At 48.2% G+C, this 24,518-nt stretch overlaps 2 protein-coding genes across 8 annotated transcripts in view; one reads left to right on the forward strand and one right to left on the reverse strand.

The window, feature by feature from the left end:
• Positions 1–4,203, reverse strand: part of CEP63 (centrosomal protein 63) — a 35,925-nt gene extending 31,722 nt beyond the window's left edge. For 3 of the 4 annotated variants that reach the window (XM_075937239.2, XM_089780943.1, XM_075937237.2), the window contains exon 1: positions 3,939–4,102. The gene's annotated coding sequence lies outside the window, so the exon portion shown is untranslated. Of the gene's footprint in view, positions 1–3,938 lie in introns of all 4 variants that reach the window. The other variant, XM_075937238.2, reaches the window with a different exon arrangement.
• Positions 4,072–8,851, forward strand: ANAPC13 (anaphase promoting complex subunit 13). 4 transcript variants are annotated; one of them, XM_089780944.1, is made up of 4 exons: positions 4,074–4,203; positions 4,703–4,846; positions 5,484–5,609; positions 8,001–8,851. In XM_089780944.1, the coding sequence occupies exons 3-4, from the start codon at positions 5,511–5,513 to the stop codon at positions 8,124–8,126; spliced, it is 225 nt and encodes a 74-aa protein (XP_089637070.1). In that variant the 5' UTR covers positions 4,074–4,203; positions 4,703–4,846; positions 5,484–5,510; the 3' UTR covers positions 8,127–8,851. The 4 variants fall into 4 exon arrangements, with proteins under 4 accessions (XP_075793355.1, XP_089637070.1, XP_075793356.1 ...); XM_075937240.2 differs by lacking the exon at positions 4,703–4,846 and having other exon boundaries at positions 4,072–4,203; XM_075937241.2 differs by lacking the exons at positions 4,074–4,203; positions 4,703–4,846 and adding an exon at positions 4,453–4,584.
• The last annotated feature ends 15,667 nt before the right edge of the window (positions 8,852–24,518 follow it).

Below are 24,518 nucleotides of genomic sequence, written 5' to 3' on the forward strand. Positions count from 1 at the left end.
AAAACCTGCTGGAGAACACTTTAATCTGCCTGGACATTCATTAATGGATCTCCAAGTCATCCTTTTGTTTCAGGCCAATTCCACAAGCCAAATACACAGGGAAGGGCTGGAACTTAACTTCATTCACAAGTTTAATTCTTATGCAAATAGTCTGAACAGGTTGGCTTGCACACTATCTTCCACATCCTAATGACTTAACCAACTAAACAATGGAGGTGCTAATTGTTCTTATCAGTCTCTTGTAACTATTTGAACCATCTACTCACTGTCTCTCTCTTTTTTCCCCCCTCCCCTCCTTTTCTCCCCTCTTCCCCCTTCTCCTATTTATTCTTGGATCTGGACTTCTAAAACTCCTGTCATCTGAAGAAGTGGGTTGTGCCCATGAAAGCTCATGATACCATCTACATATTTTGTTAGTCTTTAAGGTGCTACCAGACTATTTGTTGTTTAAGTTTTAAAAACCCCACAGTTATTGTGGCATAAGAGGGCCCCACCGAGTTTTTCTAGCATATTGGGAGAGCCTCAAAAAGAAAATAGCGAGAACTCCAGCCCTAGCGCACCCCCTTGAGGCTTTGAAGTGAAGAGAGAAACCAACTTACAAGCATTACTAGAGAGCTTACTAGTACATCAGTTTTCTCCCCATATCAAAGCCTCAAGTCACTGCTCCTCCAGCTTTATTAACACATGCCCAGGCAAACATCTGCTATAGCCAAGCTCTGCCCCACTCCCTCACTTCTCATTATTAATCACCCGCAATCCACATCCATCCTCCTACCTTACACTCTAAGCTGCAGACTCCCCTACACCCAGCTCCTCAAAATACCAGAGCTCAGATTATACAGGCTCAAACCAATTTTTTAAGTGACAACTTAAAGTCTGGAGAGCAATTCCACAGAAGAGTGGTTTCATCAATTCCACCTACTCTGACCTCCAGTATAACACAGAGCAGAAAACTACCCCTGAAATAAATCGGAGATTCTGAAGTCACACCTGAGGCCCTGACTTACAACCAGTAGCCATCAAGGTTGCTGTTGGTTCAAAATATGTCAGGTGGCCTCCCTTTCATTCGTCACTTGCATCAGCTTGCAAAATCCATTACTTTTTCTCTTTGACATCAATGGAAAATACACAATTCTTACAAACAAAACAGAAAATGCCAACTCTTCAGACCCCATAAGTAAGAAGTTCCCAACAACACAACTAGGGTGCGTCTAGACTGGCAAGATTTTGCGCAAAAGCAATTGCTTTTGCGCAAAAACAATTGCTTTTGCGCAAAAACTTGCCAGATGTCTACACTGGCCGCTTGAATTTGCGCAAGAGCACTGACTTTGTAATGTACAAAATCAGTGTTTCTTGCGCAAATACTTTCACGCTCCCGCTCGGGAAAAAGCCCTCTTGCGCAAAAATACTTGTGCAAGACGGCCAGTGTAGACAGGGAAGAACTGTTTTACGCAAAAAAGCCCCGATGGCTAAAATGGCGATCGGGGCTTACTTGCACAAAATCGCGTCTAGACTGACAACGGATGCTTTTGCACAAAAACACTTTTTGCGCAAAAGCATCCGTGCCAATCTAGACGCACTTTTGCGGAAATACTTTTAACAGAAAAACTTTTCTGTTAAAAGTATTTCCGCAAAATCATGCCAGTCTAGACGCAGCCCTAGTTTTTCAATGACAGATAGAAAAGAGCCTTCAAGCATCTTTCCCTCCTCTACCCCCCATCTCCTGAAGTGGTCCTGGATTTGTGCTTAGAAAAGTGTATTGATGCTGAAAGCATTTGTATTGACCTGCCACAGGTGTTTCTAGCTTTGAAAGGTAACGAGCTACTGGACCTTATAATTACATCACTGTATCATATTGCTTGTTTTTTTCTTTTCTGACACTTGATATGGTTCTAGTAGCAGACATTTTACAAAACTACAGAGTGCACTTCCAAGCTTGCAGAAGGCATAAAGCTAAAAATTAATGCTTTAACAATACAAGACGACAGCTGCTAAAGCAGCGTCAGATATTAAGCATTCAATAAAATGCTTAAGTATAACCCCAACTGTAAGTGCAAGAAGCCTCGCTGAAGTGAATTTTAGGCTTGAGTACACAGGATGATATTCAGAATAATGGAATGTGTCCGTGTACACTAAGGATGTTAAATAATGATTAATTTACTAGTTGAGTAGTCGACAGAATTTCCATCAACTACTCGATAGGCACTTCTGCATTCCTCCTTTGAAAGTTTTACCACTGAAAAGAGGGAGGGTGTCTCCCAACTTTCCAAGGCCATAAAATAGACTTCATTTCTAGATCTCCCGAAGTGCAAGACATCAGACCTTACAATGGCAATTATTAAAGCAGGTTCTGAAATGTGCCCTGAAATAGGGATGTCAACATGTAGCCGAATACATGATTAACCGATAAACCTCTGCTGTATCAAAGGCAGCAGCGCAAGGCAACAGGTGGGAGCTGATCTGCATCGAGAGCCAATTTTTAAATCGGCTCCCCTCACAGACCAGCTCCCGCCTGCCACCCCATGCTGCTGCCTCCGATAGAGAAGGAACAGCATGGGGCAGCAGGAGGGCTCCCCGTGAGTGGGGCCGGAGCACACTGGCTGCTGACCCTGCCCCCGGGGACAATCAAATAGTTGTGTAACTACTAAAATTTGATGCAGTTACACGACTAATCAATTAATCACTATCTAACATCCGTACCCCTAAAGTCAGCTAACTGGGCCAAGCATGGAGGAACCCACAGCCTCTCCACTGAGAATGCTCAGCCCCCTAGTATCCAAAATTAACAAAACCAAGCTCAGCTCCCTAGTATCCAAAATTAACAAAACCAAGCTCAACTTTGAAGTCAAACCCAAGGGCAGAAAGTAAGTCTTTAAAAGCCCCAGATACTACTGGGATATTGAACTGTTACTCTGAAACACTGCCTGCACTGAGCCTTCCTGAACCAGTGCTGAAAATGACTTAAGTGCTACTGTTGCACAACTTAGTGCACTATGGAGTTTTGCATCTGGTATCAGGCAGTCAGAGACCAGACTAGATGGAAGATGGACTGATAAGGTGTCTCTACCAGTAAGGGAACTTCCCAGGTTCTTGGGGGGTTTGTCCATAGTCTGAACACAACATTCTTTTCCTACCAATTCAGTTTTTGTTCATAATTTGGGGCCCATAGAAATACCTGCAGTTCCAGGGTGACAAGGCCACCCAAAGCACAGTTTATAGACTTACTCATCAACACGTTTTGTGATAAAGGTGCAAATTCCAGTCCTAAGGTGTTAAAACATGTGCCTTCCCCACATCCCTGCAGTGAAGATACAGCCCCAGTGGGGTGGGGGCACAGAGCCTTGCATGAACAGCCACAGCCAGACTCCAGGCTACAGTCACCTCATCACACAGAGACTCACAGCCAGGTAAAGTCAGACATTGACCCAGTGTGACTCAGCCCCACAGGAACTGTCACGGGCTCACAGACGGACAAAAGGCTACAGTCCCCTCGTCACCCAGGAACAGTCAGACAAGGCCAGCCACAGTCAGACCCCCATCTACAGTCACCTCACCAGACAGACAGACAGACAGACAGCAATAATATCAGGGATGGTCTAGACAGTACTGGGTCCTGCCATGAGGGCAGGGGACTGGACTCGATGACCTCTCGAGGTCCCTTCCACTCCTAGTATTCTATGATTCTATAAACAGCACCGCACAGGCGGGCAGCAGGCGACAGCCCCTTGTCTGCCAGGCACAGTCAGACACGGCGGCCAACCCCCGGCTACGGACACCTCGCCACACAGAAAGGGCGAGAGCCTCACAGCAGGGTACAGTCTGACCCAGCCCCACAGGAACAGTCACGGGCTCACAGACAGACAAAAGGCTACAGTCCCCTGGTCACCCAGGCACAGTCAGACAAGGCCAACAACAGTCAGAGCCCCGCCTCCAGTCACCTCAGCAGACAGCCAGCGCCGCACAGGCGACAGCCCCTTGTCCGCCAGGCACAGTCAGACAGGGTGAGGGTGAGCGCCTCACGGCGGGCACAGTCCGACCCAGGACACGCCCCCGCCGAGCCGTTACCTCCGGGCCGGCCTCTCTCTCCTCGGCGGACTCGCGCCGCCGCCTCTCTATGGTTGGCGCGGCCTAGAGTCGCCGGTCACGTGGTCCGCTGCTAGGGCCGCGGGGCGGGACGGGGCTGGCGCGCGCGCCGGGTGTCAGGTGCGGGGCTAGGCCCAGAGGCGGGAGGGGCCGGCCCGCGCGGTGGGGGGGAAGGGCTGCCCCCGCCCCGGCCCCCTGCTGGGGCCCCTCAGCCCCGCGCGGGGGGGCTGCTCCCCGGGCCCGGAGGCGGGTGGGGGAGGGGACGCTGTGCCGGGTTGCTACTGCGCATGCCCGGCGGGGCGGAGCCTGGCGGGCGGTGCCCCGCCCCTGGGCGGTGCGTCTCCATGGCGACCGGGCAGGGCTGTGTGCAGGGTGCTGCACAGCGCTGGTGCGGGGGGTGCGCTGGAGATGCTCTGAGGGGTCACTGCGGGGGGTACCCTGGGCGCAGGAGCACAGCCGGCCTTCGCCTGTGTGGGGCCGACACCGCCGGGGACACAACAGGTGTTTGCGGTGGGGCCGGGCCGTGGCCCGTCACCCGTGGGAGGCGATGTCAGCCCCTTTCTGAACAGGCAGGGAAACAATCGGCCACAGGTCTGAGAGAGTCTGTCTGTTTCTACAGCGTGAGAGCGAGGGCCAGCGAAGCCAGGACGCCGCTGAGCACAGCTTAAAGCAAGGGCAGGGGCGGGTTGTGCAGGACAATGGGATGCGCCTGGAATGGGATTGACTCTCATACCACCGTACTGAGAAGAGACAGAATCACCAGGCAGGTCCCAGCCCTACCCCGCAGACACCTGTTAGGGAGGGCAAGGGGAGGCGCATCTTCCCCCAGATTAATACGAGGACATTGCTGGCTCCCTTTGGGGAGCACGGGGAAAGTGCACAGTGTGCTGCATTCCTCCCTCTGGCTGGGGAGGACGGGGCAGACGAGCTGTGCACTTTGCTCTCGTTCTCTGGCAGGGACAAGAAGAGGAAGAGCAAGTGACCCTGGTACGAAACTCAAGGAGCTTCAGCCTCTTTGCTTACCCCGCTACACACACACACCACAGTCCCCTGGCCAGATCCCCTCCCTACCCTCCCACTCTGACTCTTACCCACCCCACTTTCCCAGTTCCCTGCCCTGAACACCTTAGGAACCTGAGCAAAGCCACGTACATGTGCTAGTTTGTTGCATGGACAAAAACTGAATTGGTAGGAAAAGAAACATGTTCATGCGTCTCATAGGGCAATACAAACAATGGAGGGTATTAATAACTATGAAAAACAACTGTGCCATGCCCTACTGACTGTAAAACAGCCATTAAGCTATTTAAGAAAGGAGTCATGGCCAGGGCAAGCATAGAATCTAAGCTCCATCTTTTTGGGTTCTAGATATCAAGGATAATTTCTGCTTTATGTCGCAGATCTATCTGCATGTAAATTGTGCAAAGATGGACAGTGAAGTGCAGAGGGATGGAAGAATCCTGGATTTGATCGATGATGCATGGAGAGAAGATAAATTACCATACGAGGATGTAGCAATACCTTTGGTAGGTGAACACAGTAAGCTGCTTATAAGCCTATATTATGTGTCTACCCCCTTTAACCTCCTAACAGAGGCATGGCATAGGAAATGTGCCTTACAGTTCTGACAGTTGTATGAATGATGCTCCCTCACTCCAGGGGCCAGCTTCCCATTTATTTTATGCGGGGTGGTGGATTTCTTCCAGCTCTGCATATCTCCGGCTTGGTGGAGGAATAAGTGCTTCTCTCCCTGCAGCTGACTGCCTCGCTTTGGAAGGAGAAAATGCTTTCCCATAATCTAGGCGAGCTACCTGTTTCTTTGGAGGGTGGAATGTTTCTTTCTATCCTCCCCTCATACTCCTAGTACCACCAGTCTGTGAGGAGCGGGTTCCAGGACTAACCTCTTCCTCAGCTTTTTCAAGTGCTATGCTGCTGGCCGGAGTGGAGAGGGGAGGACCCAAAGACTTCCCCTTCACTTATATACTTCCAGTACTGCTAGCCAAGAGTGAAGAAGGGAAAACTCCTAGGTCCACTTAGCAACTATCTTTGATCTGTCACAGATTACTTGATAGCACACCCGGATCTTCACAGCCCCTTGTCTCTAGGCATAGATACAGCCTTGTTATTAACGGAAACGTCTCATTTAAGCCTGATAAATCTTGAGATTTTCTCCTTAATTAACTGGATAAAGCCCTTCCTCGTCCACTCTATTTTGACAGGCTGCCTTTCATGTTGAGACACTTCTCAGCCAGCCATGATTTTTGCTCACGGAGTGTATGTACTTCAGGCTTTTGTACCTGCATCACCTTTTGCAAAGATCCCTTCTTAGAGTAGTGATGGACTTCCAAATTGTAGGCCACTCATCCTGCTAGATTTCTTCCCTCCCACGTTTGCATACTCAAAACCTTCAAGCCTCTCTTTATTCTTACATTAGACAAAGTTTGTGAGAAGATTACTTGAAGGGAATTAGTCTCCTATCACAGACATATGCATAGCAACTCACTATCTTCACTTAGCCTCTGCAGGTGTACTCCAGCGTTAGGGAATGATCCGATCTCCACCGTGCGGAACTGTGGTTCTCTTTTTAAGTTCTGGAAGCCCAAACTCTCCTACCTGTTGGAGTTTATTGGGATGTGCCTCGTTAAGCTGGCTGAATACAGAAACCACTTCAGTGCTGGTACTTGTTTCATCTTATGGTCAATTAACTAGATAGCGTCACTCCTTTTTGGGTAGTGGGTGGAGGGAGGAACTATGTAACTACTCTTGGAGACTGAGGCGCATGCCCAGAGTGGAGGAAGAGTTCCTTACAGCATACTTCTGAGGTTTCCTGGGCTTGCCCTGCAGATGCTCATACTAACAGTAGAAAAGGCCTGAGTGTGGACCTAAAGACCCCATGAGACCTGAGCCATTGACATAGGATTGGCTGTTGGCAAGCTAAAAACCAGAATGGCAGCTTTGGGATATTCCTTCATTCCCAAGTCAAGAAGGAGCTGACTAAAAAGTGGGTGGTGCTTAGAGCAATGGGCAGTAGGTGACCACCAGTAGCTTGAGCCCTAACTGCTGCTACTGCCTTCAGAGTCTGAGCTGAAGCCCATTGAAAACAATGAAAAAACTCCCATTGGCTTCAGCAAGCTTTAGATCAGATCCTCCGTGAACAAATTCCTAGAGTTTGGGGAGCTCTTTTGTCTCTCGCTAGGATGCCAAGACCCAGGAACGAGATGATATTCTGGGGAATTACGCATAGTCTAGCAACTGCACAGTTATGATAGCACTCGCAGAGAAAGATGGTTAAGAGAAAAACAAAACAGTTACGCTATTGCTCATCCTGACAAGCTGTAGACTCATCAGTTTTCTGTTCCTAAGGCAAAAGCACCTCGGGAGTGCTTTCCAGTGTTCTGTGTGGCACTAGCACAGCCTCGCCTCTTTAGAGCCATTGACCTCAAATTCCAGACAGAGTGCTGCTTATTTTGCTCTTTGTTACCTTCTGTATGACAGAAAAGAGAGATTTGAGAGAATGCCTTATTTAAAATTCGGACATAGAATACTTACATATTTGGACTTTATTATGGGAGAAAAAGGTTGCACACAGGCAATAAACTATTTGCGTTGATATCTACTTATTCTATGTTTACCAGACATTACAATCATTTATTTTGCTGTGTACGCTTGGGTCAGCCAGCCGTCAAGTTAGGAAATCAACTCCTAAAACGAAGTACAGAATTCTTGTGGAAATGGAATGCCCATATTTGGATTTGTTGATATTTTTAGTGGAAGCAGTATGTACAGTACATGCTCTTCTGATGCTCCCTTCAGCCTTAGTTGCAGATGTGTGCATGTACCAGTATGAAATGATGCTAAGCTGATCTTGTCAGGGTGCTTTGAAGGTATAGAATGCATTGCCCCTTTTGTGTTCTCAGAACGAACTTCCTGAACCAGAACAAGACAATGGTGGTACAACAGAGTCCGTAAAAGAACAAGAAATGAAATGGACAGACTTGGCTTTGCAGTATCTTCATGAAAATGTTCCCCCAACAGGAAACTAGTAAATCAGTGTTATTTCATGGAATGATTTCAATGCAAGAAGACGGTTTCCAGCAGATCCTCACCATCTCCTGTCTCACTGCTTTAACGAGTCAAAACTTTTAAAAAACCTTCTGGTCTCAAACAGCTGTTGTATTCCACAAAAGCACATTACAGTTTAAAAGGTCCCATGTGACTGATGTAAAATAACTATGACATACCCTAAAACTGAGAGGAGGTGGCCGAGTGCTTTTTCACAAATGCAAAAAATTCTGGAGTCCTGTTGACAACTTCTTTATAAGTTGGTGCCAGTTCGTTTAATCTTAATTGCTTTTTGTGTATGATCAGAGAGGTAGTTATCACTACCTGAAAACTGATCATTGATCTCAGAAGTGATTTGGTGAATTTTTGTGGTGGCTTTGATGTTTTATAGACCCAAAGCTATTCTTTTATATTTGGGAGCTACTGTTAGAGTTAGAAAGCAACTACCAACCAACTTTTACAGCCTTTAACTAGCCTGACACAGGAAGGACAGAGAAAAAGGTTAATGAACAGGAGATTAAGGAATTGAAATTTGTCTGTAGACACAAATGACGATGGGAAAAGAAATTCTTTATAAAGAAAGCAGCCTAGGAGATTGCCGATTCTGGTTGGAGCACATTCCCAATGCTGACATCCTGTGGTATGTTTGCTAACCTGCATACTGTAAAAGAACACAATTTATATTAAAAGGCTTTGTTAGTGGTGACTCAGAGTAATTGTCCTTTTATGTATGTTCATGAGCTATGCGAAAGGCATTGCTGACCTCAATCCGATTCCACGAATGCAGGTCCACATCCCTCTTGGCACCCTTGTTAAGAGTCTCAGATAGCAGACAGAGTGAACTATCTCAGCCGTGAAGGTGATGCCTACAGGAAAGGATGGAGACATGTTTATTTGAAAACGTGCTCATTGAGATAAGCCACTGAAATGTCCCATTGAAATCATAAGGAGTTGCAACAGCTTACTCAGTGGTTGAATTTGTCTCATGAGAGCCATCATTTTGCTTGCATGAGAATACCAGTCAACAAGAGGTATATATTTAAACAATATCAGAATGATGCCTACCAATAGATGGACACATCATTAAAACTGATACTTCATTCAGAACTACTTTAAGAGAATGCTATAGTTGCAACGTCAAACGTGAAAGTTTGGAAATGCCAGAATAAAGGTTGCCTGTGTAACCTTTAATTTTGCCCCCTTTTGCGTACTCATTATGTACTTTTTCAACAGGTCCCTGCCTCATTCAGGGCAGAGTCAGACGGGCAGCAGGAATGAATGAGGGTTGCACAGCTTACACTGCATAGAAGTCCTCGTGATTGTTGTTGCTCAGGAACTGCAGCAATGCATTGGCTACTCAGACAATACTCGTTCCCAAACCACCTTTTATCCACCAGTGGGAGTGATGCTAGAAGGCCCCTTGGTGGAAGAGAACTCATGGGTAACTTGTGCCATTGCAACTGCCTTCTAGACAGACTTTCCACTTCTGAAGCAAAATGCAGGACAATGTAGCACTTTAAAGACTAACAAGATGGTTTATTAGATGATGAGCTTTCGTGGGCCAGACCCACTTCCTCAGATCAAATAGTGGAAGAAAGTAGTCACAACCATATATACCAAAGGATACAATTAAAAAAAATGAACAAATATGAAAAGGACAAATCACATTGCGGAACAGAAGGGGGATGCGGGAGGGTGGGAAGGGGGAGGAAGGAAGTTAAGTGTCTGTGAATTGCTGATATTAAAGGTAGGGAGAGTGGGATGTTTGTGAGTTAATGGTATTACAGGTGATAATTGGGGAAACTGTCTTGGTAATGGGTGAGAAAGTTCAAAGTCTTGTTAAGTCCTTGTTGGCAAGTGTCGAATTTTAACATGAATGACAGTTCAGAGGATTCCCTTTCAAGTGCAGCTGTAAAAGGTCTTTGTAGCAGAATGCAGGTGGCTAAGTCATTTAGAGAGTGTCCTTTCTGGTTAAAGTGGCAAGAAACTGTTTTCTCTTTGTGATCTTGTCTGATATCTGTTTTGTGGGCATTAATCCTTTGGCGAAGTGTCTGAGATGTTTGTCCAATGTACATAGCAGACGGACACTTTCGGCACATGATAGCATGGATTATATTTCTGGATGCGCAGGAATATGTGTTCTTGATCTTATAACTCACTTGGTTAGGTCCAATAATGGTATCAGCAGAATGAATATGTGGACAAAGCTGGCAACGGGGTTTGTTGCAAGGGAAGGTACCAGGGTTGGTATTAGTGTGGTATGTCCTGTGGTGGTTGGTAAGAATCATCTTGAGGTTAGGTGGTTGTCTATAGGAGACTATGGGTCTGTCTCCCAGAGCCTCTTTGAGTATGGTATCCTGTTCCAATATAGGCTGTAGTTTATTGATAATGTGTTGGACAGGTTTAAGTTGGGGGTTGTAGGTGATGACAAGTGGTGTTCTATTGTTGGTTTTCTTGGGTCTGTCTTGAAGTAGATGGTTTCTAGGTATTCGTCTGGCTCTTTCAATTTGCTTTTTTATTTCTCTGGGTGGGTAGTTGAGATTTATAAATGCTTGGTAGAGATCCTGAAGCTTCTGGTCTCTGTCAGTGGGGTTAGAGCAGATGCGGTTGTATCGAAGGGCTTGGCTATAGACGATGGATCGTGTGGTGTGTTCTGGATGGGAGCTGGGCACAGTCCTTACCTGTGTAACCTAGGAGTTACCCTAGCCTCTGATGTTGTTTCTTCATAGTCTGCTGTAGCAAATATGCTCAGAGTCCTCCTGAAATGAAATATTTCCTCTTGGCTGGAAACTTTAACCTAATTTAAATATGAAGATGTAAGAAAACCAAAATCTCCTTTTAGAAATATCAGAATAATATCGAAAGACCAGGAAAACAAGAGCACCCAGATATGGATAGTGCTTGGCTCATGGATTGTATTTGCATTGTGTGTGCATAGAACAGTGGGCGAGGATCGTAGTGTGAGGCTTCTAGGCACTACTGCAGTACACGTGATAATAGAAAAAATAGATTACAACAACATTGACAGCTACTGCAGACATTGTATTAATTACTAGCTTTTCTTGCCGTGTCAATGATTATGATTTAAGTACATCTGTGTGATTTAAGAAATACAAGTTCAGTCAAGCAACATTTAAACCAAGCTGTCCTGCTAAAATCCAGCAGGGGGCGGGGAAGGACCTTCTTGTGTAATGTCTGGACAGTCTTCAGCAGCGGCTCAGCGGATGGCGCTAGTTGACAGATTATAGCCAGTAGAGGGCACAGAAGCAGGAATTTGCTTAGTTAGCTCAAGGCCTGTACTTGGCTTACTCATGTTTAAACTGCACAAAAAAATCCAGTGGCAGCAAGTTTTCAGAAACTGGGTTTGCACTATGGAGCTACAAATAGAAGTGTAGACATTCCCGCTCAGGTTGAAGCCTTGAGCTCAGAAACCAGGGAAGGGCAAACCCACATCAGTGGCCCCAGGCTCTGAAGCTTGCTGCTGTGGAGGTGTTTTTGCAGTGTAGACATACCCTTAAGAAGGTTTCAGTCTCCTTTTTATGAGGCTTATGGCTTCTGTAAAGCTTATTGAGACGAGATATTCTGTGATTTGACCCATATGGCACATTTGAAGTGAATTCTTGTTGTTGATTTTTGGTAGGGAAATGAAGGGATGCTAGTGTATCTTCTTAATACTGCTGCCTATGTGTGGGTGGAAACTTCCTCTGTTCCGCTCTGCCAAATCCAGCCTCATCTGCTGCCCCATCACTGTTCTGTGCTGGCCAGCTGTAAGCACAAAGTGCTGACTGAGCAAGTCAGAAGTCTACAAAAATAAAAGTCTCCCAGAAAAGAATGTGTGCACCGGCCACAAGGCTAGTAACGAAGGCAGGGTGAGCCGGTGGCTAAGGCACTGCCCTGGGATTCAGGAGATCAAGGTGCTCTTTTTAGTTCTGCCACAGATTTCCTGTTCGCTACTCAGCCAGTGTGCCTCAGTTTCCATTCCATAAAATGGGGATAATAATACTTCCCAACCTCACAAGGCCAATGTGAGGATCAATGAGGCATTTATACTATGGTAAAGAGCTCCATGGACACATAATAGCAATAGGATTAATGCAGCTGGGAAACTGAAGTCAGCATGAACTATGCCTCGTTATTAGTACAGGCTAGCAGATTAGTTCCAGATATGCAAGAATGCAATGAGTATGGATTTATCTGGTCTGATAGCATTTGCACTAAAACATCGATAACCTTCTAAATATGTGTGAGAACCTCATTAAGTTCAGCCTCTTATTTAAACAAAAAACATATTTTGTTTACTTCCGATTAGACTCAGAAGCCATAGCTTCTAACTGTTAATCAGTGATCTCTCTAAACTGGCAGGGAAAAGGTGCGTTACAGGACGTGACAAAGTTTAACTAGCGAGAATATAAAATACGATTATTTCTTATTTTGAGTACAAGAAATACCCCATGTGTGCATTTAGATACTGCATCATTGGAATTTGACCCAGGATTTTGTCAGAATCAGGCAGAATGCCCCTTCATGTTGTATAAGCTGGAACTAAATATGGGTAGCCAGATTCCATGCTGTCTGTCCTTCATTAGTATCAATAGCGTAATCATGTCTTCTCTTATTCATCTCCACTCTAAACTTAACCATCTCATACTTTTCAGTCCCTCCTCATATGGAAGTTTTCCCATGCCTCTAATTATCTTGATACCCCTCCCATTTCTGCTACATCATTTTTAAAGGAAAATAAAAACAATCAATAATAGTTCAAATGTAGTTACCTTACATATAGCACAATTTTGCACATTGTTTATGCTTTTCAGTCCCTGTATCTAACATAACTGAAGGTTATCTTCATGACTTGATCCTTTGTTATCCTTTTGAATTCCACACCTAGTACATTATACTATCATTTCTCTAATGTTATCCCTTTTGATATATGTAACTACTACAGAATTCTATAACCAGGCAGTAAAATACATCAGTGAATTATCCCCAGAACTTTATAGTTAATACATGTATTTTTAGAATCCAAGTACTTTATCTATGCTTTACCACCAAAATTATACCTTCAGACTAATTTTGATGTAAATGCAATGAACTTAATGTACCTGGATTTTAAAGCTACATCTTTTAAACTAATAGGGTATTAAATAATTCCATTGTATATTTAGCTATATGAATGACTGATAGTTATAGATATCAGAAAGCACTATATTGTAATTACTCTGTAGTCTGTAATTAAAATCACTGTATTATAAACTACATTCCACTTATCTTCCATGATGCAAACTCTCCACCATGCTGCCAAAATAAAAAATTGTTAGCCAAAACTAATATTTCAATTGAGCCACAGCAAGGTATGAATTAGTGTGCTATTGATGGTTCTGTGTGGCTGAAATCACTTGGCCTATGGCCTTGTGCCTTATAGTCCATCTATTGCAATCTTGGCAAGCAGTACCAGTCTCAGTAACATACATTTGCTTAGTTATGAATCTTCATAATTGGGTGTGCAGACGGGGAGTAATCCCAATATATCTGATTCAATTTGACATCTGAACTATTTCCATAAAGCTAGCATCAAGCTAGCATTATGCTCATCTTATACATTCTTTTGTGGATAACATGAACTAGATCAGATTGGATACTAGAAAATAAGCTGTAAGAAAAGGCATCTTATTTTTAACCCTCGATGAATCTGAAGTCCAGTCCTGTTTGCTTGCCCTCGATGGCCTTAATAAGTACAGCATTTAAAGTACCTGCTGAACTTTGAGAACACGAATAAGCCACACCCTGCTTAGTAGAGCAGTTGTGTCCATGTTTAAATCTCATTGAAGCCAGTGGAACTGAAACATGCTGAATTAAGCATGTGTTGCAGTAATGTTCTAACATATATGGTGGCACAATCTGTGTTGGCAGTCATGCTTTACCTGTGACATGCAAACGCAAAATGTGACAGCACCTTCCAAAAGTTGGGATCCTATTCCTTTGCGAACCCTTTAGAATGATTCTGCTTTCTTTCGTAATCATCCTGATGCCCTTGTCTTCTGGTAAGTGTGCCAGACAGCGAGTTACACCTCATCACCGAGCGTCACACCAGGAGGAAAGTGTCAAGAAGCTGCTACTGAATCACCTTTTTCAAAGCTCTAGGGTCTATTTTCCCTGGACCTAAATCTATGGAACATTGATTTAATTCACATCTGAACTTCAGGGGACCAATATGAATTCATCCCTTTGATGTTCCCCCTTCCACTAGACCCATCATTGTCATTTTGCATCTGGTTGGAGGACAAGATGTACCACAACCTTTCCTGTGGGTCAGTGCTAACTTATGGACTGACCAGGAGGGTAAACTGGAAAAGCAGAGCAAGGGGCTGGACCATCTGTAAACTCTTAGCAGTACTATCCCCTAGATTTAATAGCCGCAGGTGCTGGAGAGGGAGAAGTTCATTGATCACAGGCCCAAGGAGTCTGCTTTCCAGTGGAACCAAGGCTTGGAGATCTGTCTCAGGCAGCCCCCTCCGTCAGCTGAATGACGCTGCACAGTGGGCCTACAATCACCCCACTTTTCTCAACTGTCCATTCCAGCAGGAGAGCATCACCTAGCCCCAGCAGATACCGAGACTGCTGTTCAGTGGGGCACCTACGGCACCAAAGGAGCTAGGCTCGACTCCCCAGTCAAAGCCAAGCACACAGCCTGAGTCCCCCCGTCCCGTTTTGAGGCCAGAAAGGGAAACTCCAGCTGCACTAATTTTCCCCAAAACACCTCCCGTTCGCCCACACAGAGACAATGGCATCAGCAAGGAAACCACCCGCCACTGTGGAGATACAGCAAACCACAATCATTGCAGCGAAGAAAGAATAGGAGACAGCCTCATGAGAGGGGGGAAAGGGAATGGTTGCCCCTGACTTTCCCCCCCTTATCTAACGTCCATCCCCCTTCCGTCTTTGCCCGGTGCTTCGATTCGGTTTGCATTTCTGGAGATAATTTAGGGAGCACGCTGTCATTGGTGAATCAGAAATCTCGGAATTTTAATGTGTTCCATCTGGAAGTGTTTGCGCATGTTGAAATGTTAGCGTGATGTGGTAATTCCTGAGCATCCACAGGGGAGGTGGGCACGGGGGGGGGTGCTGTGGACTCCTGTCCCCCTAAACCAACACACTCGCAATCCAAACGACAAAGGAGCCGTGTCCAGACTGGCACATGGGTGTGCTGGGGGAGGGAGAGGGCAGGGATGTATTCCTGCCCCCTTCCTTCTTTTGGAGGGGGAGGCTCTTTTCCAAGGAGACCTTGAGGTATGGGGTTTTGCTAGGCCCTCCGCCAGCTCGCATGGAATCTGCGTCTCCATGGAAACTGGCTGCCAGAATAGCAACAAACAGAGGCAGAGGAATTTCAGCATCGCCAGCCCGGCCTCTCTGGGCCAAGAAGGGCTCTCATTTACACAGGGAAAATAAAGGCTGGCTAAGGAGCACACAGAGGCAGCAGCGCTCCTCAGAACATCACTGACTCCTTCTGGAGCCGCAAGTCACCAGGAAAATGGAGAGCAAACTCTTGCCCTATTTACTCACTGCCCAGCTTCACGAGTTCATGCATCTTCTGGAAGGGTTGACGCCAGGATGCCTGCAAAGAGGAAAGGTTTAGAGCCGGACTGTCATCTGGAGTCAAACATTTCTCGCTTGTCTCTAGATTGTCTCTAAAGCCTCCCTATATATCACTGCCATCTGTCAGGACTTCTCTCCTCAGCACCCTTCGTCATGGCCTCATTTAATCCCTGGAAGCAGATTATGTCAGAACCAAAGTGTCCTGAGACCTAGGAAGGGGGAGCAGGAAGGGAAAAGAACAATCATGAGTGGAGGAATTAGTGCTTGCAGTGCACGTTGAGCTCACGAAGCACTATAACCGGTAAGGGCTTGCATTGTTATAAGATTTCGCTTTCCATCACTAGTACCTCGTGGTGGAGTCAGCCCCACATAACAAAATGAAGTACACAGCGGGAAGAGACAGTTCCAAAGCCCTTTGGCTGCAAGAGACCCCGTTACTCCAGTCCTGGGCCCTGCCAATCTCAGCCAATTCTCTTCAGGCCTTGCTTGCAAGCAACTGCTATGCTATTTCATATGCAGTTTCTTCCCAGTCAGGTGACGTAATGTGCCAGGGGATGTAACGGATTTAAGGTATGGACAAAAGTGAAGGATGGATGAGGCAGAGAGACCAGCTAACTCACTACACTTGTGAGTGGAAGACAAAGCAGGTGGTCTTCAGAGTTGAAAAGAGAGTGCATGTAGCTCCTAAGCAATGTCCCTTCTAATTTTTTCCATGCATGTGCAGAATAATTGTTATGTGCCCTGAGGCATGTGCGGATGTGCACCACCAGTAGTGACACATGCTGCCAGCTGTGAGAGGCTGTGGGCACTCTGTTAATCAGCTGGGTAGCACCTGAATCTTTCCTGGGTGGCCACGCTAGCGCTCAGCTTACAGGGAACACTGCTCCTAAGTATGAATTGCATCTTCTCCGTTACTACCAATTGCAACTGCAGAAAATCTTCAGCGAATCATAGAAGATTGTGGTTGGAAGAGATCTCAGGAGGTCATCTAGTTCAACCCCCTGCCCAAAGCAGGACCAGCCCTAACTCAATCATCCTAGCCAGAGCTTTGTCAAGCCGGGACTTTAAAACCTCTAAGGATGGAGATTCCACTCCCTCCCTAGGAAACCCATCCCAGTGCTTCCCCACCCTCCTAGGGAAATAGTTTTTCCTACTATCCAACTTAGATCACCATGGCCTAGTCAAATTGATCAAGCCATTTTATGGGGCAGGCAATGCTTATTCATTGACTTCTTTTACAGTCTGACTCCTGAGTCATGCAACTGGAAATCCTGACATTTGATATCAAAGTTGCATGAAATAAACACATATTACAAGGAACAAGAAATCAAGATATCAGGGAACCCAGTTCATGTAAATACTTGACATGAAAAGACCCTAATTACTCAAGACCTGCAGCCTATTCAAAGCCGGCACGTTTATTTTGGTCCTAGACATCCAACACTCCGGTCATCTGAAGAAGTGGGCTGTGCCCATGAAAGCTCATGATACCATCTACATGTTTTGTTAGTCTGTAAATTGCTACCAGACTATTTGTTGTTTTTTCAGTTCCTCAACATGCAACTCCCCAGAGTTTCTATCCCTGACCACTTCTTAAATAAGCATGCTGTCATATTTCACCACCTGCTTCCTTGTTTCAACCAGTGATACCCATTTCTGCCCCCCTCACTGTCATCCCTTTTCTCATTTTCTGCATGTCTCAGTCTCTTATTTTCTAGCCCCCAGTGAGTCAGAATCAAATATTTAACGGGGACGGTGTTGTTCTATCATTCCCCTGAACAACTCATATTTGTTGTTCGCTGCCATTGAAAGAATGGCTCTTAAACACCTGCTGTCCAGGCATCATAATTACAGTTCACCTTGGTGTACAGATCACTTGTGACAGATGAAACATCTGGGGAATGCAGGTTGCAGTTGTTGCAGGCTTAAGCCAGCCATGTGCACGGAAAAGCATATTTCAAATTGCATGTCATGGCTGTTTGCTCAGCAAACTGGCTGTGCAGCGTGTTTAGTTTTCCGGTAATGAGTTGAGGATGTTCTTGTCTCTGTTTTTATTTGGCAAAGTGTAGCTATACATTTCATTCTTTCATGGGATATTGCAAAAAAAAAATCAAATCTGTTCTGAACGAGACTTTGTAAACAAGGCATTGTGGCATCACCGTTGGCTTCTCAACGATCCCCGGTCAAATTTGCAGAGTGCAAATGAAACAATGTTTATTCTGACTACCGTCCTGGAAATTCAACGTGGGCTCTGCAAGACAAGCTTGGCTTCTTTCCTTCTCAAGCATTAGCATCACCAATAAAAGTGCTGCAGGCCAAACTAGGTTCTCTCTTACAGCTGTGCAACCCGCATGTTTTCAAATGATCACTTAAGAGATATCTGTGCTGTCCCATTGCTATTAGTGGCTATGGCTGGAGTTTAGGAAACTATTCTCTTGCTGATGCATGGGAAGGAATTGAATCCAGCCCACTCTCCTGCAGCTGTATTGGCTCTGCAGTGCTACCAGGACTGAAAAATCATCAGAACTGATTGTTCTAATTAAATCAACAGATGTGTCTGAATAGACCCATAGAGGAGCTAGATAGAGTAAGAAAATGTGTGGTTACAGTCAGTTCTCAGACCAAAAGGACTCTGTAATGGCACAAGCCTGTAAATTATTGAGCACTGATCTGGTAATGACTTTAAGCACATGCTTAACATTAAGCACAGGAGTATCTTCACTGAAGTCAATGAGACTGAAGATTGAGCTTGAAAGAGAGCAAGCTACATTGTCCCAAGGCCAGCATGTGGCAGGTTCCCGAGAAGGAGCAAGCAGCAACCTGTGCACGTACCTGCAGGCTGTGCACTCATTCATGTTTCAACCAAGACATTTTGGTTCAACCTGTCTCTTAAATTAATTTACTGGGGAAGTTGAATTGAGATGTAATGCTGCAAATGCAACCACGGCGCACCGACACGCACCGTAGCAGAAAGTGTGGTGAGAGGGAATAGACTGGCAGGAGAAACTCAAACGAAATCATATTCCCTAGCACAAATTTGTGAGAGTATTAATTTCCAAACAATTTGCCAATACTGGCAAAAGGGCTTTTGCACTACTGCTGCCAGTAGCTGTTGCCAAGTGAAGACGCCAAGGAGATACGAAAGGGAAGCTTGATTTATTAAGACGCAAACACCGTTGATGACTTGGGCCCCCTATTCTGCAGACAAATCCATGCACACAGACCCCGGTGGATTCAGCTGCAGTTCTACTGCAGGAGGAGTGAAGAGGGAGCCAGATTCCACGTGGGCCAGGACATAAATGCCGGGCGAGAGACACACTGATGGCAGAGGGAGGTTTGCACAGAGATGAAGGCCAGGCTATAATCTTTATGTAGCAACTAAACGTTGCCAGCTTTATGGCAGCCTCCATGAGCCCCATATTGCACTGGGCGCTGCTGGAGAGAGAGAATCCCAGCCCTGAAGGGCTGAGATCTGGCGTTGGCCCTTCTCTGGCGTATCAAGGAGCCAGGCCGATAGATTCCAAAGAGATTCCCATCTAAAGCTTGGCCAAAGCGGGAGGGGAGCTGATGTCCCATTTCAGCTGGGACAGTCCCCTTTTTAAGCCCGGTCACAGACTCCTAGAATCCCAGGGCTGGCAGAGACCTCGGGAGGCACCGAGTCCAGCCCCCTGCCCAAGGCAGAGCCAGCCCTGACCCAATCACCCAGCCAGGGCTTTGTCCTGGCCGTCTGGACTTCTTTGGCAAGTGGGCATTCGTCGCATTTGCTTTTGCTGACGTGAGCGATGCCAGACCAGTGGTGGAGGGAGCAACCAGTAACAGCTGTGCACGGGGGCAAGCAGGATTTGAGCAACCAGTGACCCTAGCCTCATGTGGGAGGCAGGCAGGGTTCCTGTGGGCAGTGACCCCAGCCTCATGCTAGACCGGACAGGGCTCAAGTGAGTGGCTTGAGCCAGTCCAGTATGGTGTCCTGTTTTCCTTTGGGCAGTATGGTCACAAAACCAAAGGGCTGGTGTTCCCTGTAAGCTGAGCGCCCCTGCCGATCGGCAGAGCACCCATAGCCAGCAGCATGTGTTTCTATGGGTGGTACACATTGGCACATGGCTTGGTGCACACAACAACATTTATTCTGTATATGGATGGAAAGAATTAGAGGGAATGTTGATGTTGGCCACCGTGTAGGGTGGAGGTGGAAGTGACTTGTAGGGTTCCCGAGAAGGCTGTGGGTGACCCTCTCCGCAAGACTCACTTGCCTCATCTGGGTCAGGTTCTCCTGACCAGCACACAGTGCTGACGGCTAATAAGACAGTTAAATCCATGAGTTCAGGTTTCAATGCTTCCATGTGCTTCAAGTGTCTTAATCTCGGCTGCCTGGGGAATTTGTCTCCCCAGGACCCTTCGGTATGCTGGGAATGTTTGCTGTTCCTGCTGTGTGCGTGTGTTTCAGGCGCTCCTGTAAAAACAAGAGCTTCCCTCTTGCCTGGGAAATCTTTGCTTTGATTGATAGAGCCCCCTTCGGTGATTAGCAGTCAGGGAAGAGAAAGCCTGACACCAGAGTGAAACCTGGGCCCCAGCAGGCCGGGGCAACAGCGCTGAGAGAGGGGCAGATACGTGATTCGTAACCTGGCACTTCAGCTGCTGTCAAGGACCCACATGGAGTGGGACACTCTGCTTCACCCAGCGCCTGAGAGGGGAAGAAACAGACGGACACTCCAGCACGCTCAGGACATGTAGCGGAGTCCAGACATCAGAGACCCTAAGAATCACACCGACAGGCCACCTCTCCACTTGAGATTTACCCGCTGGCGAGTCTGCCTGCTAACTGGCTTGGGCCTGGGGTGAGAGTGACATGTCCCATTTGAAAGCCCAGCAGAGATTAAAACCTCAGCAATTTACAAAGAGGAAATTTCTGGAGTTTTCTGAGTCCCTTCAGCTCCTCAAGGGCAACAACAACGATGAGGGATTTGGAACGGGTCCCATATGAAGAGAGATTGAAAAGACTTGGATTTTTCAGCTTAGAAAAGAGGAGACAAGGGGGGGATAGGACAGAGGTCTATAAAATCATGATTGGTGTGGAAAAAGTGAATATGGAAAAGTTATTTACTTATTCCCACAATATAAGAATTAGGGGTCACCAAATGAAATGAACAGGCAGCAGGTTTAAAACAAACCAAAAGAAGTTTTTCTTCACTCAGCGCACAGTCAACCTGTGGAACTCCTTGCTAGAGGATGCGGTGAAGACTAGAACTTTAACAGGCTTCAAAAAAGAGCTAGATGGGTTCGTGGAGGTTAGGTCCATCCATGGCTATTAGCCAGGATGGGTAGGAATGGTGTCCCTGGCCTCTGTTTGTCTGGAGGTAGGTGACAGGGGAGGGATCACGTGAGGGTTCCCTGTTGTGATCCCTCCCTCTGGGGCACCTGGTTTTGGCTACTGGGGGCAGACCGGACACTGGGCTGGATGGACCATTGGTCTGAACCAGTCTGGCAGCTCTGATGTTCTTACGATGCATGTCCAGGCGTTCTGCTCTTCTTGCACCATCTCCCAGTGCTCCAGCCTCTTCTAAGGCCTGCCCTGCAATCCTGTGGCGTCAATGCCTTCTGTCAAGTCCCTGCTGATTTGATCACTGCTGCGCCTGTCACTGCCATGGCAGACATACCCTGCCCCCCAGCGCCCGCGGGGACACAGCCGTAGGCATCTCTGCTCTGCAGCCCGTGGGTTCAGAGTCACTTGCATGGCAACACTCCTTACAGGAGGGGGATCAGGCATTACCAACTAGCCAGGGGTTAAACTATGAACCTGCAGCGGCTGGGATCAGCCAGTGGATTCTACAAAAACTCAGGCAGGTAGGGCCTGTTCCAAGACCAACGAATTCAGTGGGAGGCCTCTCGCTGGCTGCAGCGGGTGTTGAAACAGATCCACACACACACTCGGACACTCACACAACACACTGTGTGCTGGGGATGCCAGAAATATACAGGCAGGTAATAACAGGATGAAATCCTGGCCTGGAGGAGGTCAGTAGGAGTTTTTCCATTATCTTCAAGGGTTTCACAGGGCCTCTTTTCTCCGCCACGCCAATTCCTTATTTTTGTCCTGGTGGTTCTGCCGTTCCGTCACTCGCTGTACAGGGGTGTGGAGTGACGTCATTGGGGGAGCCGATGGGTGTTCCGCCTGAGTAAAACAGGGACTTTCCCACTGCAATCAAACAGCTTGAGGTTACTGCTGGTTTTCTCATGATACACTCCCATCCTCTCTTGTGCCCTCTGTAGATCAGTGGTTCTCAGCCAGGGCTCCCATGTCCCTGGCAGTATGCAGAGGTCTCCTAGGGGCTACATCAACTCATCTAGCCATTGGCCTGGTTTTACAGCAGGCTGCATGGAAAGCACTAGCATGGTCCGTACAAACTACAATCTCACCCAGACAATGACCTGTGGATGCAGCTCTGTGCACTCCGATCCGTGTTTCTCAACCTCGGGGCCACGATTTATTTGATAATTATATGGCAAAAAAGAGTCAGTCAGCAATGTTGCAGGAGCAGTGTGCTCTGACACCTTTGCATTCTTATGTCTGACTCTCTTGGTTTCAAATGAGCTGAAACGTGGGGGGTGCAGGACAAATCAGCCCCTGAAGGGAGTACAGTAGTCTGGAAAAGTGGCGAACGGCTGCTGTGGAGGGACAGGAATCCAGAGGGGCCCCTCGCACTGGAGGGGTATCCCCTCTTCTCCGCCTCAGGCAGCGGGAAGTGGCGGGGATGGCTCCCCAGAGTTCCCCCTCTAGCTTCCATCCCCCGTCTGCAGTGGGAATCGCCAGGTGAGGGGCGACTGCATTTTTTGCTACACTCAAGTCATCTACACCCCTGCAAACCGCCTTGGCGCTGCCCGCGGGGTGCAAAGGAGCGCTAATGAGAAGTGCGGCCATTAGTTCCAGAACCCGGCTCTCCGTGCTCCACCGCTGCATGTCCCCCCCCCGTGCGACACATGCTCCCATCGGGCACGCTCGGGGAACGCACCCGCAGCTCGCTCCATGGCAGGCGGTGCGCCCCGTGGAGGTTCCCGGGGGCTGTTCTCCCTGGGCTGCCGTGCAGGAGGGAGAGAGCATTCCCAGGCTGCACTGCTGTCCGGCCGGCCCCGGAGAGTCCCTGCGCAGCGTATAAAGCCTTTGTGGCAAAATCCCGACGTTCCCCTTCAGCTCTGGCCACCCGCCTCCCTGTGTAGCCCCGTGGGTCCGTTCCAGGAACGCAGATGGCAAGGAACGGCTTGAGTCACCCTTTCCCTCTAGGAACCAGAGCCTGCAGCTGCTTGTCTGCAAGAGCCTGGAAGGGCTGCCCTGGCTCCCTGGGCCAGCACAGCGGGGGCAGGCTCTGCAGCCTCAGAAGGGCTAAAACATTGATCTTGCCAAAAGCAGCCGGGGCTGGGGGGGCAGAGTGCTTGACCAGCCCTGGGAAAGCCGCTCCAGGATGCTCTGCCTGCTGGGCAGCTGCTGCTGTTTGTCCTTCCAGCTGACAAATAGGTGCTAACAAGGAGTGTCTGTCCATCCCTCTGTCCGGGGCAATTCACCAGCACCTGGGAAAAGCTGGGGGGGGGGGGTGATCCTCCTCAGATGTTTTCTGTGCGATGTTGGAACCGCTGGCCAGGGCACCAGCCTGCAGTCTAGCCTGCGCCCATGGCAAAGCAACCCCGTCTGGTCAGTTGCCAGCCTTGCCCCCTGGCACGGCCAGAGGGAGGGGTGTTTGTCCGCTGGAGGGAAGCGCTACACAGAGCTGCAGGCAGCTCTCTCCCCCCGCACCCACCAGAGCCCACCCGGGCACGGCCGTCAGCCGGCTGCTCCAGGGACATTCTGCACAGCCCCCCTCTCGGTGCCGGCGCCTGTGCACCCGCACCCCCGCATCCTCCTGACCGCTAACCCCAAGCCTGAGTCGGGACCTTCCAGGGACTTGCCCCATGGGACAGAAACGTCACACAGGCCTTTCCTTATCACCCCCAGCGAACCCCAATAGCTCACACAGCTGCACGCCGCCTCAGCCCAGAGAACTAGGAGTCCGGAACCAGTAACGCCCGCGAAGGCTGCGCCTTGCTTCTGGCCGGCCAGCTGTTGCCGTGTGCTCGGGACCTCGCAGTAGCCGGTTCCTAGACATTAGGCCAGCCAAACAGCACAGGGAAATACAGCAGTGTGGGCTGGCCGGGGTAACCCTGGCAGACTGGACCCGGCCTGCGGGCCGGGGCTTACCCACCCCTGCCTTTTGCTTCTTTTTTCTCTTTTAAATTCTGGGTCCCCCTTTTCTCCCCCCTCACGTTCATCTGAAGAAGTGGGGTTTGCCCACCACAGCGCGTGCCGCGATCTCTCTTTTTGTTCGTCTCTACGGTGCCACAGGGCTGCTCCCCGCTTTTAGAGGCAGGGGTAGAAAGGGGGAACGCAGCCAGCGCGTGGCGGGCGGGGAGGGTGCGGTTGGGAGTGGCGGGCGCTCAAAGGAAGGGGCAGGGAAAACAAGGAGTTAATGGCACAGAGCCATTAGAGGTGGCGAAGGTGATGTCCTTGTGGGCAGCAGAGATCCTTTCGGCAGGAGATGGATGGCGGGGGGCCGAGAGAAGGGAGCAGGACGTCTGCATTCAAGCAGCAGTGAGTGTGGTCAGTGATCTTCCTGGGCCTCTCCCGAAGGACCAGCCTCGTGCTGCATACCACCGTCAGGGACAGAGAGGCAGCCGCTCGCCCTCCCCTGCCCCTTGCCTTCCCCCGTCCGTGTTCCAGACTGGCGCACGCTCAGAACTGCACCTCTGCCGCACGG

This window comes from Pelodiscus sinensis, chromosome 10 (assembly GCF_052426305.1).
Source record: "Pelodiscus sinensis isolate ZL-2025 chromosome 10, ASM5242630v1, whole genome shotgun sequence".
In the NCBI taxonomy this organism is placed as follows: domain Eukaryota; kingdom Metazoa; phylum Chordata; order Testudines; family Trionychidae; genus Pelodiscus; species Pelodiscus sinensis.